Source organism: Hyaena hyaena, unplaced genomic scaffold, assembly GCF_003009895.1.
Source record: "Hyaena hyaena isolate Hyena2069 unplaced genomic scaffold, ASM300989v1 scaffold_76, whole genome shotgun sequence".
Classification (NCBI taxonomy): domain Eukaryota; kingdom Metazoa; phylum Chordata; class Mammalia; order Carnivora; family Hyaenidae; genus Hyaena; species Hyaena hyaena.
Genome location: NW_024080709.1, coordinates 3,209,924 through 3,225,102, shown reverse-complemented (window position 1 = coordinate 3,225,102; position 15,179 = coordinate 3,209,924). Strand labels below are relative to the sequence as shown.

The 15,179-nt window shown below is 52.4% G+C and overlaps 1 protein-coding gene across 3 annotated transcripts in view; it reads left to right on the top strand.

The window, feature by feature from the left end:
• SNX29 (sorting nexin 29) overlaps positions 1-15,179 on the top strand; it is a 497,164-nt gene that overhangs the window by 251,512 nt on the left and 230,473 nt on the right. For all 3 annotated transcript variants that reach the window (XM_039233571.1, XM_039233573.1, XM_039233572.1), the window contains one exon: positions 1,700-1,806. In XM_039233571.1, coding sequence (XP_039089502.1) covers positions 1,700-1,806 — 107 coding nt within the window. The remainder of the gene's footprint in view (positions 1-1,699; positions 1,807-15,179) is intronic.

Genomic DNA, 15,179 nt, shown 5'->3' with positions numbered 1-15,179 from the left:
GGGGCGCCTGGGTGGCTTAGTCGGTTAAGCGTCCGACTTTCGCTTAGGTCATGATCTCGCGGTTCGTGGGTTCGAGCCCCGCGTCGGGCTCTGTGCTGACTGCCACCTCAGAGCCTGGAGCCTATTTCAGAGTCTGTGTCTCCCTCTCTCTCTGACCCTCCCCTGATCACGCTGTCTCTCTCTCCTAGAAATAAATAAAAATATTAAAAAAAAAAAAAAGAAAAAAAATCTTTGTCTTTAGGTTCAGCCTCATGTTTACCACCCTCCCCCCCCGCCCCCCGCTTCTAGAAATGTCTCGTATTAGCAGTCTATCAGCCATTAGCAAGTTGTCCTGTTTGAAGGAGACTGTATTTTGGTGTTGTGCACACCTGCAGCTTGGAAGGAAACTCTCCCAAGTCTGTCCCGTTGCTCACCAGTGATCGGCCTGCGCCTCGGCCTCTGGAATTTTGTTGTCTTGTCTATGTGCTCTCATTCTCTTTCTCAACAGTGATGCTGTTAGAATTTTTAAAATTAGTATTTCAGTAGGACTCAGAGGATGTGAATATAAATGTGTTCAGTTTGTCAACTTTAACTGGAAGGCCTTTAAATTTTCTCTTCCTACCTATTTGAGGTTGCAGCAGGTTCCTGGATCACTGTACTCAGCAGCGGCTAGGCTGTCGTGACTCCTGGGATGGGAGCAGCTTGGGGTTCTTTCCAGCGGCATGTGTGTCATCATTCAGGGCCCTGCTGCCTCTGGGGCTCTAACTCGCGGCTCGGAGGCTCTGGGGCAGGGCTGCAGGCGGAGCTGCGGTCACTGCAGCCTCAGGACTCAGTTGTGCTCAGCCTTCGCCTCTTGCCTGCTCTCCTCCAGGCTGTCAGATCCCCGTGGCTGGAGAGGGCTGGCCTTCACTGCTATGTCCTCAGGCCCAGTACGGCATCTGGGAGTTTCTGCTTAGTTGATGCTTGTTTGTGGACTTGGGGCTGGTCCAGACTCTTGATCCACGCCAGCGGGGCACTTCCTCCAGTCCGTGTTCCCGTGCTTTTCTTGGAATTGGCCTGCTCATTCCCAGGTCTCACTTGCTGCTTTTCTGTACAAAGCAGGCATTCCTGGATGCGCCCCTGAAAGGAGCAGCGGCCCCCACCGGCATGCACCGCACTCCTACTTCCTGCCCTGGCCTGGGAGCCCGTCTCTCGTTAGGAGGCCCTGCTGGTGACTCTGCATCGGTTGTTGAGAGTTTCCCGAAGCTGCCTAGCTTCTGCCCTAAGAACGGTTGATAAACGTCCGATCTTAGCGGCTCTGCGCGTACTCTGACCCTCTACTGTTGACGTCCAGCTGGAGGCAGGCGGTTCTGCACCGGGGACCTGTGCTCTTGGACAAAAAGGAATATGGCCACTGGAGCAGATGGAAGTGGAGGCTCCCCGGTCTTGCCAGCGTGTTGTCTGTTTTGCCCTGGAATGGGGAGTAGTGACCGGGTGGTTCCCCACACTCCTGGGTATCTGTCCAGGCGACAATTCTTCCTTCTCACCATTCACTTTGTTGTACTTGTGTGAAAATGTCGGAGGGGTGAAGTAACCAGTAGTTGAGATTTTTTTTCCTCCCCCATAAAAAGCACTTTCTCTGTGGAGAAGCCATTTGGCAAACACCAAAAAATTTCTTAACTGGGAGAATAACTTTTGACTATGGTGAAAATATTCATGGGGTTTCTTTCTTTTCCTCAAGTTGTACCAAACCTTTGGAGTGCTGATGGAGAAGTTACAGTCCCTGAGCAGAAGCCAGGAGAAGTCGCCGAGGAGCTGGCGAGCTCCTACGAGAGAAAGCTCATCGAGGTAAGGCCGGCTGCCTCTGTGCCGTTCGCCGCATGGTGGCTGCTTCCTGGACTGTCCAGAAGCAGGTCTGCCCTGTCACACACATGTTAGGAGGGCAATCAAATCCTGCCCTCCCCCAACCCCCCACCTACAAAGCAAAACACAAAATGGTAAAAGCCTTGTACTTGGTGAAGAAAACTAAGAGTGGCTTTGAAAATATTTGATTAGAAAGTTTTGGTATCTATGTCCAGGAAGTAGAGAAAATAAAAACATGATGTTAAAAGTAAGCAAACAAATGTACTCTTGGATTTGGAGATTGCCAACAGGAGAGAATATGGCCAACGGCTCTGCTCATAGATGCGCGCATGGGTGAGATGGCCTGTTTCCTAGGGGGATGTTGATTGTTCACGGTAACTGAAGATGAGGCCTGCCTGCCTGGAGGGTGCCAAAAATGGGAAGAAAGTTGTAAAAATAGAAGAGGTACCCTAGGAGGTGGCAAACCTGGATGCCTTTATGGTGATTTTGGTGTTTGTACTTCCTTAAAACATCATCTGTGTCTTTATATCTTGGTTCAAGTGTGCATTATTCCAATATAAACAAAAATCACAAAGACAGCACAAAAAAGAAACTATAGTCCACGTGAAAGTGGGAAATAGGATTTCAAGGATGGCTTAATGTTAGGAAATTGATCGAGTCAGCTTATTCATAATTAAAGGCAGAATACCAGATAGTGATCTTGATGGGTACTAAAAAGTCATTTGATAATGTTCATCATCTCTAACAAAAATACTTTTTATTGGTGTAGACTGGATATGTAACTTTAGTTTCAAGTATATAACATGGTGATATGACAACTCTATAATAAAAATATTCCTAATAAAGGATAAAGGAGGGCACCTTGGTGGCTCAGTTGGTTAAGCGTCTGTTGACTTGGCTCAGGTTATGATTTCACAGTTTGTGAGTCTGAGCCCTGTGTTGGGCTCTGCACTGTGTGGAGCCTACTGGGGATTCTTTCTCTTCCTCCCTCTCTGCCCCCTCCCCGACTCAGGCTTTCTCTCTCTTCTCAAAATAAGTAAACTTAAAAAGAAATTAAAAAAAAAAAAGAATTAAAAAGACTTCATTGATAGGGTAAACTTTTTTTTTTTTTAAACCATTCATTGTAAAGCTGAAAGGCTAAGTTTTCTATTAGGTAAGTTATCTATAAAATATATAATGTAAGTGCATATATATGTTGTGGTCACATGGTGGTAGTATTTATTACAAGCCGTGCACATACACACTCTAGTACACACCTCGACTTGCAGTACTTTCTGAATATTCTACAGTACGTTTTATTTTGGGAATCAGAAAAACATGTGCTGTTACCTGGAGACCTGCCCGACCTTGGGGTAGGTTTCAGAGGCAGGGCCTTTGAGGAGGCGGCCCTAGGCTCAGGTCTGGTTCAGGCTGATTACCTTGTGATATGTTTCATCTGGTTCCTAATGAAATCTAAAGAAAGGAGGTGAGAAACCACTTGAATTCTAACTCCAGGAAACTGTAAGGCAGATGAGCTGGGGTCTTAGCATAATAGGCTGATAGGGGAAGAATTCCAAACCATGATGGAAGGGGCTGGGGCCTGGGGAGACTGTCCCCTCAGGACCTCCCGTCACTGCAATGGCGTATCCTGGAAGCCTCATTTCAGTGGGGTTGTTGGCCAGAGCTGGCTGGCGGTGCTGCCAGGTGCTGGGCGGTCAGTGCATTCCCGGAAAGCCTGGGCAGAGAGGCGGTGAATGGGCCCTGTTCCCTCAGGATGTGGTAGCCTGTGTGTTTGTCTCCCCCAGGACTGTGAGTCCCCGGAAGGCAAAGACTGTCTCTGTTTACCTGTGTGTACTCAGCTACCATTTATTGGCAGGTGGCAAGCAAGCATATTTACATTCTCCTAGGACAGGCATGCCTCTCGTTTGCTGCATGAAGAAGAGCTGATGAGCTCAGAAGGGGGTCAGTGTCTTCTCAGAGTGGAAGTGGGTTGGTAGCGTGTGTTCCTTCAGGAAAACCGGGACCAAGTGTTGAATCATGAGGACTTGGTCAGACCTGCGTGGACTGCAGAGCCTGGCGCTCCTGCACCCGGATGCCTTTGAGCATGCTCAGCCCTGGGCCCGATGCTGCAATCTCCGTATGGCTTCGTCCGGCCGGAGAGCTGGCCTGCTCGTCAGTGACTCCAGCTGTGAAGGGCTCGAGAAGACCTTGGCGGGCTCCTCAGCCCACTGAGCGAAGCCCGTAGTTCGTTAGTGGGGTGGGAGGTTGCTTGGTTGATCTGGTGGTTACTGGGTTCCTGCTTTCTGCACAAAGAGTGGCAAGGACAAAGGTCCTGCCCAGGGACAGAGCTGGCAGGTTCTAGGACCAGAAGGGAGACCCCCAGGTCTGGAACAGAGCAGACAGGCCGGGAGAGGTGGCGCTGTGGTTGCTGAAGTCGGTGGGCTGGAGCACAGTGCTTTGGAGGCCACGTTGCGGCCGTGCCAGCACCTGCTTTGATCATGAGAGTCTCCCCATCTCACTGCCCACACTTAGGTGATGTGCAGGGAATGTGATGGTGGGATGCACTTGTGCTGTCCTTCTCTTTAGCTGCCGCATCGGGGGGAAGATGGTCAAGGGTTAAGAATTGGTCTTGTCAGCCTTAACTTCCTGCCTTTCCTCTGCAACCCCCTTACTCCGGGGCCAGTAACAGAGTTGGTGGCCATAGTGGAAGAGCGCGGAGAGAAGGGAGCTTGCAGCAGAGATGCTCCTCCCAAGGCCTTCTGTCCACCAGGCTGATTTGTCACTATTTATCTGATGGCAGAGCAAGGTCCATCTGCCAGGGGTCGGTCTTCTGTGAGCATCACAAGACTTTTACTGAACCCTTTAGGTTAGTAGTAATTGCATGCTTTACAACGTTCTTTGTGATGCTCTCCATCATTTTATTCACAGTTGGTGTTTACCACGGGGTTCTAAACACATGTCCAAGTGCAGTAGTGAAAGCACGTTGGGGGAGGTGGTGAGTGCTTCCTTCCTTTTCAGAAGCAGAGGGAAAAGAGACCTTTCATTTAAAATAATAGGACTAATTGAGGAACCCCAACAGCTGAATTACTCTTTCCTGATTGATTCCAGTGAAAAGGGGATTCCTGAACATTCTTTCCCTAGCTGTCTCTCAGTATTCACACCGCCTCATCTACCTGTGCACACGACATACACATCAGTGCTCAGCGACCTGCCTCCCACAGCCCTGGCAGCTTGGTCCCCAAAGTCAACACTGTGAGTCACCTGTTAGTGGCAGGAGAGCAGCAGGGACCAAGGACTAGAAATCGAGAAGGTTCTTGACACCCTGTGATGGTCAACTTTCGAAAGCAAGAAGGAAGGGAGAATGCCAGCAGGTGTAGGCTCATCTGGTGATGGGGGAGCACGAATATGAAGGCACGAATTATCCATCAGCCCCTGTGATTGTAGCTGCTAGCTGTCGGCTGCACACTTACTTCTAGCCCATGCGCTAAGATGGCTTCTGCGTGGTGCCCTCCCGGGAGCCTCAGGAGACAGCGTCAGGGAGGACGCTGTTCAGCTGGAGCTTTGAGAAGTGGAGTGATGTGCCCAGGGTGTCTCAGCTCACTGGGCAGCGGGGCTGGATTCGAATCACCCGGGCTGCCCAGCACCAGAGTGCAAACCTCTCCTGTCTGCCATGCTCCAGAAGGCCACTTTCCTGGAAGAAACACAAAAGGTAGACCTGACCGAAGAGAAGGAACGGTCACTGGTCACGTTGGAGAGAATGGGTGGAGGGAGGAAAAGACGCAGTAGATAATAGGAATGGTACAGCCCCAGCGGTTCGAAGCAGTGCTGGGTGGGGGAGGGGGGCACACCCTACATGCTTAGTTACGGCGGGGGGCGGGGGGCGGTGTGATCTCCTCTGTGCAGGAATTACCTGCTTCTGCAGGAAGCGGAGCAGAGCACTAGGCTGGGAGCTCGTCGAGGGAACTGTAGATGCTGTCTTTTTAATTGCATATTAATTGCCCGACATGGTTCCAGCATACAGTAGGAGCTCCATAAATATTGAACAGAATGATGGTCTGTTGAGTGGCTTCAGCTGTGCAGGGTGAGGTTTATAAAAAGTGTTGGATGTGACTTTGGAAGCCCTGGCTTGCGGGTGCCTTGTACGAGGCGCCGCTGCAGGAGTGAAGGCGGACTCGTTGGCACTCAATTTCAGGAGGGATTTTAGCCTGGAGAGGACATTGGGGGACAGACGGCCAGTTCCGATTCCTATAGCACATGCTTCCTGAGGGTCTTCCAAGTGTTGTGCCCTTCCCTTCCTTCTTCCTCCTCTCATGGGCCTCCCATCCCCAGGGGGGTTGATGGTTCCAGAGGCGATTCATGGAAGATGTGGGCTGAGGCCGGGATGGTTCTGGAATGGCATTTACTTACCGGGATTATGTTTTCCATCTTTTTTGGGTGGTGTCCTTGATGTTTCATTGGTGGGTGGCACTCGCTCCTCATTCCCCCCAGGCTGGTCCTAGGTCACAAGGTGAGGGAGACATGGTGCCTGTCCCTAGGCGGCTCCCAGCCCAGTGGGTGGTGCATATGAGTCTGTCAGGATTGTCAGGGAGCAGGGCTGGAGTGCAGATGGAGAGTTCCACCTCATGGCGTCCTAGAGCCATGTCTTCACCAGCACTTGTGCAGAGCTCAGGCACCTTACGTGAACTTCCAGAAGGCACTTTCCTTTTTCTTTCAAACCGTTAGTAATGAAGCTTGGAATTGCTTTTGTAAACTTCCATATCCATCTTGAAGATCTAGACGTCAGGGGAAATTGATTTGTTCTCCCCAAGGGTTTTGAGAATAAAAGATAATGGATGTGTCTAAGGAAGATCTGTTCTAATATTCTTCTTTACCTCTTTTGAGGACAGTTCCTTCAGTTTAGAGTCCTCTTGGAGATTTTCCCCATTCTTTTCCAGCAGCTGTCGTCAAGAAAAATGTAAAATGTCAGGGCATTTGGACTTTGTTCCTGCATTTCTGCAGCCCCGCCTTCTCCTCCTTGTGGGCTGCAGACCACACCTCTCCCCTGTCAGACTGAGCACAGGGTTGTCGCTCTCTGCCGTGTGTACCTGAGGGTGCTCCTGTCTTAAGTCCCTGGTTTCTCTGTCAGTAAAATGCAGCCAGTGATACATACTGGTATGGCTGATTTGAGGGTTGCCTATGAGGCATATGAGGAGACATCTTTGTACCTTTTCTTTCCCTTCTGGTTTTTTTTTGGTTGTTGTTGCTTATTTTTTGTTTTGTTTGTGTTTGTTTGAGGATTGACCTCACCACCACTCGTGCTCCTGGGGTGAGAAAAGCCACATCCTCTGCCTTTGTTTGGCCCAGGGGCAGGAGGGGACCTGAGCTAGGGACTGGGACTTTAGCGCCCCTGTGAACAGCAGCTGGGGGGGGGGGGGCGTTCATTCAGAAGCAGTGTCCTGTGTGCTCGCCACGTTCCTGTTAAACTTGATGGCACTCTTCTGTCCAGTCCTTTCTCAGAGCCCGTTTCTCCCAGTTTGCTGTTGACAGTGATTATTTCTTGGCTGGTTAGAATCTGTTTCTGCTGCTTACCTCCAAAGTACCCCAGCTCATAAGAAGCTTTATATATCCGGTGGACACTTGACCAGTGTGGGTTTGAGCTCTGTGGGTCCATAGTACTGTAAATGTAGCTTTCTCTTAACATTTTTTTCTTTCCTGTAAGACTACAGGATGTAACCTGCACTGTATGTGTTAAGTGAAGCTGTTGCTGGTGAGCTTCTGGTCACCAGGAGGACATTTGGAGGTACCTTTCGGGGGAGTCAGAAATTACATGCTGATTTTCGATTGTGCGGAGGGCACACCTCTGACCTCCAGATTGTTCAAGGGTCAACTGTGTGTGTGTGAGCAGTGGATGACCTCTCTATTGGTTTCCCCTTATGCTGTCTGCTTGCCAGGCTCCTTTAGAGCCACCTTCTCCGGACCCCAGTTTTGCCGTACGGCCCCACGTCCCTGCTCTTCGGACCCCAGTTCGTCTCTGCGTCAGGACTGCCACGGCTCCCTTCTCTGCAAACAGATCATTACTTCCTCCATGTGCCGGGACTCAGCTAGCTGTTGATTGATTTTTCAAATTATAGGATACTTACCCCTTACTGTATGAGTGTCGCTGGCCCCGGAATTTTTGCTCATGGGTGGCATGAATGGTATATTAGCAACATTTATTCTCATTATAATGGCAGGTTACTATTAATGCAAAAATAAGCTCAAGCCTGTTACACATACACACACATTCATAACCACATGCTGGAGATAACTGGGCATGTGATCATCATTTCACTAAAATGTAAAAGTTCCTGAGGCGGCCCGGACCTTGGGAACAGTTAAGCCACCAGTACTTGCTTCATAAATTGGCATCAGTGGCATGCGGCACCCTTGATGGATCTGAGGGTTGTTTGTACACAAGAGCAGGACAGACTTTGCAGTAGAGCACGGAGTTCTGGGTAAAGCCTCAAGGTGAAGAATCCTGAGCTGAGATTTCATGAGACCAGTGCTGCTCCAAATGAAGAGTGGAGTGTGTGTGTGTGTTTTTTTTTTTTTTTTTATTTGAGTCACAAGGTGCTGAGTGATTAAGACCAGGCTCTCCCCTCTTGGTGGGGTGTGGAAATGTTTTCTCAAGAAGTAAGACTGTTGAAGTGATTGCTACCTATGAGTGAAACCTGGTAAGGAGTTGTCTTTTCTGGAGGGGTAGGTGTAATTCTCACTAAAATATAAACGACCAACAAGACAAAACCTCCAAGGACTTCTTACAGGCTTTTTATTACGGAGCCGTTGGAACGTGTACAAAAACCAGACTAGTTTCACGAGCCCTTGTGTCCTAATCACCTGACTTCAGCAGTTACACGCACCTCTTCACTGCTCTTGCTTCACCTTTCTCCCAGTCTACTGCGCAGTCTGTCACGGCAGTGTGAGGAAACTCAGGATTTCATGTGACCTCGTTCCTGAGTATTTCAGAATCTATTTGTAAAAGGTAAGAGCTTTTAAAACACACACACATATGCACACAGTACCATTAAAGAGGCTTAGAAAGGAGGCCCGTGCCAGTCCTGGTGAATCTCACATGGGAATATTGGAGTGAGGAACTTCTGTGAAAGGAGCACCTTTCAGAGGGGCCCCTTGCTTACACATCCCCCTCCTTGGGGCAGAAGGAGCGCGAGAAAGGACCCTTACTTAGCCTCTAGGTCATGCTGGATGGCCCAGCCCACGTCCTGTCTTCCTGTCTGTCGTGCCCTTTGCTTCCATCGTATGTTGATTCCAGCTGGTGTTAACAGTAGCCGTGTCACCGGCACAGCCACACTGGCCCTGCCCTGGGAATTGAGGAGTTGGGAGGGGAGGAGTGACCAGAGCTTACAAGTTGTCCTCAGTGCCCTGGGCGTCCAGGCCTCCAGTTAGTTTATGAATAAACTCATTCCCTGCTGATGGCCTTGGAAGAGGCAGGCTGTCTCCCGCAGTAGTTTGTAAAAGCATTTTGTACCATAGAGTCTTCACATATGTGTAAGAGTAGACAGAACAGCGCATGAGCTTCCATGTGCCTGTCTGTGAACTTGAACCATTGTGAACAGTCATATTGGAAGCAAATCCAAAGCAGAGCCTTGATTTTATCCCAAAGTATTCTGGGGACACATCTCTAATAAAGCAGAGGGTTTCCCCCTTTTAAGAGAGAAAAATGGCCTACAAATGTCACTGTCATACCTGAGGTCAGCAATAATTCCTCATATCATCAAGTATCTGGTGAGTGTTCAAATTTCCAGTCTGGACAAATGTTTGATTAAGGTCCAAATGGGGTCCGTGCACATGTTGTGATTGGTTCATGGCCCCCTTAGGTCTCTCTTGTTCTACAGGGTTCCCGACTGTGTCTTCCCTGGCCCCTTCCTTCTTTACTTGTGATTTATCGAAGGAGATAAATCTAAACTGGAGGGTTTCTCCCTCCAGTGTTTTTGAGGGTTTATTATATACTTTGATTTTTTAAATTATAGGATGCTTCCCGTTTATTGTATGAATGTAGTTATTCCCTGAATTTTTGCTCCTGGGTGAAATAAATGACATATTAGCAACATTTATTCTCATTATGATGGCAGGTTACTGTTAATGGGAAGTGAGCGCCAGCACAAAGCTGGTGAAAACACTCTGTGATCTTTTGGTGACATCTGTGTAAAGAAAAGCCACCAGTAGCCTATGATAATGAGGGTGACAACAGCCAGCGTAAATTGAGGGCTTACTCTGTTTCTAGGCTGTGTACTGCTGGCGGTACATGGGACCGTCTCATGTTTGGTGTCTCCTCACAGGTGAGGAAACTGAGGCTTGGAGCGGGGAGCGCTGTCCGAGGTCACAGGGCTTGCGTGTGGAGAGCCGGCCTGCGACCCCGGCCGTCTGACTCCCGGCCCAGCGCTCTGGCTGTTAGGCCTTCCGATGCCCAGCTAGACGCAGGGGCCAGGCCGTCCTGGCTGGCTGGCTGGCTCTAGCTTCTTCTGTCGGAGCCGGCGCACTGAAGGCAGGGACAGGCGTGCCGGCCATTAGCTCAGCCAACCCAGGAGTTAGGGCAGGGGTGAGGTGGGGTCGGAGAAATGAACTCTGACGGGCAGGCTCCACAGCTGTGCACAGACCCGAGCGCTCGCTCACACAGCCGGCCGCTTCCGGTGTCTGTCGTGCGCAGAGACCACTGTCTGTGGCCACTCCTGTGTGCGCAGGTAACCCCCACCACCACCAGGTGTGACAGATGACAGGCCGGCTCTTCTCCGTGCCCCTTCTTACCCGGCAGCCCGTCTGTCTTCCCTCCGGCTCCCTGGCCCTTCGGTGGCACGTTGCTGCAGGCAGGGCATGTCCGGCCGCAGGTGACACTGGGGCCCTGTGCAGTGTGCGCCCGCCCCAGGCTTGCCAGTGTCTGCCCTTGCCCGTCCCCCGCGCTCTCTTGGAGACCTTTGCACCTGTGGTTCCCTGTGTCCTAGCGGGGTCGCTGCCCTCTGGTGATGGCGCGCAGGCCCCGCTGCTGGCTGCGGGTCTCCGGCTGGCTCCCAGTTCTGTTTGGGTCTCGTTTCTGGTCGTGTCTCTGATCTGGGAGTCTGGGGGACTTGGCAGTGAACGAATGGAACTTCCTTAGACACCAGGGAAAACGACCCACTACTGCTTTATGGGCAGTAGATAAAAATAGTTGTAAATAGTGTGACTGGTTTTGAGCTTTTCAGACCCACACTCTTTGGAGTCTGTTTTATATTTGCTTTCCTCCTTCAAGTGGGAAGTGGCTTCTTGAGGCTACTTCTGGCTCCTCCAAAGGAATTGGGCTGTACAGAGGCGGGCTCAGGAGGCGCTGTCCCGTTGGAGTTGGGCTCAGTGTTGAGAACAGGCCAGGCGAAGGCCACCGGCCAGCCCCCCAGTGGCATCTAGGAGCTGTCCCTGGCAGAGCCGAGCTATAGCTGGTGGGGGCGGGGGCCAAAGGCTGAGACCGGAGGAGGCAGGGCTTGACTTTAATGCTCAAGGAGGGAAAGATGAAAAACGGCTCCAGGCCCAGTTGGTCCAGGCTGTTTTCCTGCATAAAGCTCCAAATGGTTCACCTCTGTGATGGACTTCATGTAACACAGTTTTAATATGTTAACACTGTAAGAGCCCGCATGTTACAGCTCGTGCCTTCTCTTTCAGACACTGGTCTCCCCTCCCTCGCAGCTTGTTTTCCTTCCCAGATGGATGTGTTCTCTCCACAACTGCCTCAGGCTGCTCTTCACCTGAATCCCTCTTCTTTCTCCGTGTTCCCTCCCCATTTCCCCCCCGCCGCTGCCTTTGATCCTTCAGATCTCCTCTCTCGAGCTTTCCCCGTCACCCGGCCACCCTGCCGAGGCCCAGGTTCAGTTCCCCAGGTGTCTCGTTGCCGCCCTGTCCCCCGTGCTTGTGGCATCCGTGCCGTGTTGCGTGCTGGCCTGCCCGTGTGCCTGTGGCCCCCCTCCCCCCGCATTCTCTTACGTTGCCTTGTTCACGGGTCCCGCCCTGGCCCCCGCCGTGACCTCTGCCACCCGGCTGGTGTTGATCCCCGGGAGGAGGCTTTTGGCTGCAGGTGGCTGGGACTGGGCCCTATTTATCAGGCCTGGCCTGGGTCGTTGCTGTCCTCCAGACAGAGAGGAGTGGGGCATTCTCCTTCTCCCTTAGGGTTGGGTGGGGACCCTGTGATCCCAGCTGGCTGTGACCCCAGTAGAAGGGATGAGTGTCCTCCAGAGTGGAAGGCTGGTGCGGATTGTCTTCGCACTTCTCCAGCGGTGCCGACCCTGGAAGCTGTGTGCCCCGCGGGGCGTAGCTGCAGGACACACTAGCCTGGGTGCCTGAGTCACTGTGGGAGGGTGCGGCTTGCGCCTGCTGCTGGGTCTGCGATGGGCGGGGTGGGGGCAGGAGCAGACCGAGACCTGCTCGGTCACTGAGCTGTCCGGGTTTGCTGGTTACTCCGTCCAAGCACCACCTACCCCGACTGTCCGTGGAAAGAATTCCTTGGTCCAAGGGAGAGTCTGGCTTTAGGTGTGGGCGAATCCTGAGATGTGAGCTGTTACCAGGCGCCTGGCCCCTGCCTCTCCCCTTTCTGAGTTGGTGTCATCTTCTGTGGGTATCCCCCTCTCCTCCGCCCAGTCCTGCAGGGCTGCGGTAACCCCTGGACAGATGTTCTTTTGTGAGGCTCACCTCCAGAGGGAAGAGCAAGAGCCCCCTGCTGACTCTGATGGAGCAGCTTCGGTCCCACACTCCGCCTCAGCCCACCGCGGGAGCCCGCGCACGGTGAGGCTGAGGGAGGGCCCTGTTCACACATGCAGACTGAAGGCTGGGGCGAGGGGGCCCCGAACAGAAACTGAGACCATTGCTAGACAGGAAGTGGGTGCCAGAGACGTGGATGCCAGTGGCCACGTCAGTGCTCAGTGAACGTTTGAGTGAGTATGTGAAAGAATGAACGATGAGTGCCAGACGAGTTGATACGTTGATGAATCAACCCTCAACCCTCATCCTTGCCGTAGGGGCTCGCAGCCTACTGGGGGAGTAAAACGGAATTTCTAGCAGCCAGGGGCCCCTGAACCAAAGGAAGTACTCCAGAGAAGAGGGTGTCCGCTGGAGATCTGGTGGTGGAGGGGACGTGGTTTGACATACCCCGCGGAAGGCACTCCAGCGCTCCGCGTTTCTGAGCGGGGATTTGCAGGCTGGGTAGGAACTTGCCAGAGAGATGAAGGACAGCCCAGGTGGCAGGAGCAGCGTACGCAGGGGTCTGGCCATGTGGTCAGGAGGACGCTGGCTGACCGATGATGGAGGCAGAAGCAAGCGTCCTTTATTAGCGCTCTCCTTTTGACACGCCTGTTAGCGTCACGTTCGTTGGCTTCGAGTCTTTCCTTGGACTCATCCTTTCCGCCTCCCCCTCACATGGACTTCTGTGGCCCGTCACACGTCCCTCCTGCTCACCGCTCTCGGCCTGTGACAGCAAGCCCCTCGCAAAGCCCGGCCGGCCGTTTCCCACTGTGCAGCAAGGTGTCTTACGAGCTGAGGCAGTGGTGCTGAGACTTGGGTTTGTCACCAGCGCTCTGCAGTCGGGTCCTCAGGGACGACGCCTGGGGACTAGCAGGCAGGACGGGTTGTGGACGTCTGCCTCGGGTGTGATCAGCAAGCGTTTGTTGCGGAGCACTGCTGGGGGGGGCAGGGCGGGGGCTGTCATTTTAGAGGTGGGACTTGATTTCTAATAGCCTGATGTTCTTGTTTGCGGTCTTTAAAAGGAAGTAAAACCCTCTGTCCCCTCCCTGTTCTCTGTAGAGAGGCTGGCGCAGCACCGCGGCTTTGGGGACAGATTTGCAAAAGCCAGAGGTTTGACAGTCTTAACTTTTATGTAAGAATTGCTGCTGATGTCCACCCGAATGGCTTTCCCATGGGGAGTAAGTAGAAACTTTCCCCCAAAGTGCCTCATGCACCTGGAGATGGAGGAGTAAATGTCAACACCTGGACTGGGGCATCACACGCGCCGTTCAGCGGACCGTCCTGAGTCACATCGACAGCTGACCTTGGAGCTCCGTTCCAGTGCCAGGGCGTGGGGGGTTTGACTGGGATCCTGCCACCTTGCCGTTCAGACTATGCCTTTGTCTATGGGGGCATCCCTGGGATTTGACGGCCGTCGTTGGAGGTTAGGCTTACCTTCTGTTTCCTGACACGTTTGAGGACTGTCTTCTAGTGGAGTACTTTCCCGAAACCGGAAACAGCCCCGAGATGGGATGGGGAGCAGCCTTGAGGTTTGTTGCCTCCTCTTGCTCATTACGGTGCAAAGTAATAAAATGAGTTATGTAGCTCAGCTAATAACTTGCTTTGATCCAATAGCTCTGTAGAAAGAATGAGTTGAATGTTCATATTTAATCCACTTCAGGGACATAGTTGAGTGGATTAAAAAAATAAAAGCATAAAGAATCCTTTTCATCTGTTAATTTTTGAGCCTTTTTGTTCTTTTGGGCATGTTTTTCCCCATTAACTGTGAAGGTCCTTGTCGGGCTGGCTAGCTTACCTGTGTTCAGTGTTGATACCGTGGCGGGCATTTTTCTGAGCCCTGTATCTCATTTGATGCTTAAAATCCCTCACCGTGGTGGTGTTCCTGTGCCCCGCATTTTAGGGGGGGGGGAAACTGAGGCGTGGTGGCACTGTTCCCTCTTCAGGTCACATAGATACTTGGAGGCTGAGTTGGGAGTTAAATTCCAATCTCTGCCGGAAAGAATGATTCCTGAATCTGAACTACAGGGGATGGTGGAGGTGGTCTGTCCCTGGTTGGCCAGAGCGTGAGGGTTCTGGCGTTGTGACGCAGCCTCTGTGAGGCTCGGCTGCCCCGTCGATGGCCTGGGAAGGATCATTTCTGAGGCGTAGTGTGGAACAAGGAATGGAATGCGTCTCTTCGTGCTCTCCCTCTTCTCCGTGGGTGGTGAGAAGGACTCTGTCGTCTCACTGCCTGCGGGGGACAGACTGTGTCCCTCCGCTGAACGGGCTGAGTCCCACCCGAGTGGGGCAGCTGCACGTGTCCTCGTCCCCTGGGCTGTCTGTCTGCTGATGGGCTGAGAATGGCCCCAGCGTGCTACTCAGGGACGGGAGCGCACCTGGTTTCTGTGGGCACGCCCCTCCACCCGAGACCACAGAAGACCACGGGCCTCCTCTCTCTGCAGTCCGACCGGGAGTCTGGACAGCCCTGGGCTCACCAAGCAGCCACTGCACTGCTCCCTGCACTGCTCCCTGAGAGCTGGTCGTCACTCCCTGCCCCTTCCTCTTCTAGTGGGTGAGGACACCTGTCCCCTTCTGGTAGATGCAGACATTTTCATAGGTGGTGTCCTCGGGCTGGCCCCCGCCTCTGGCTTACGTCATACGGCCGTGGA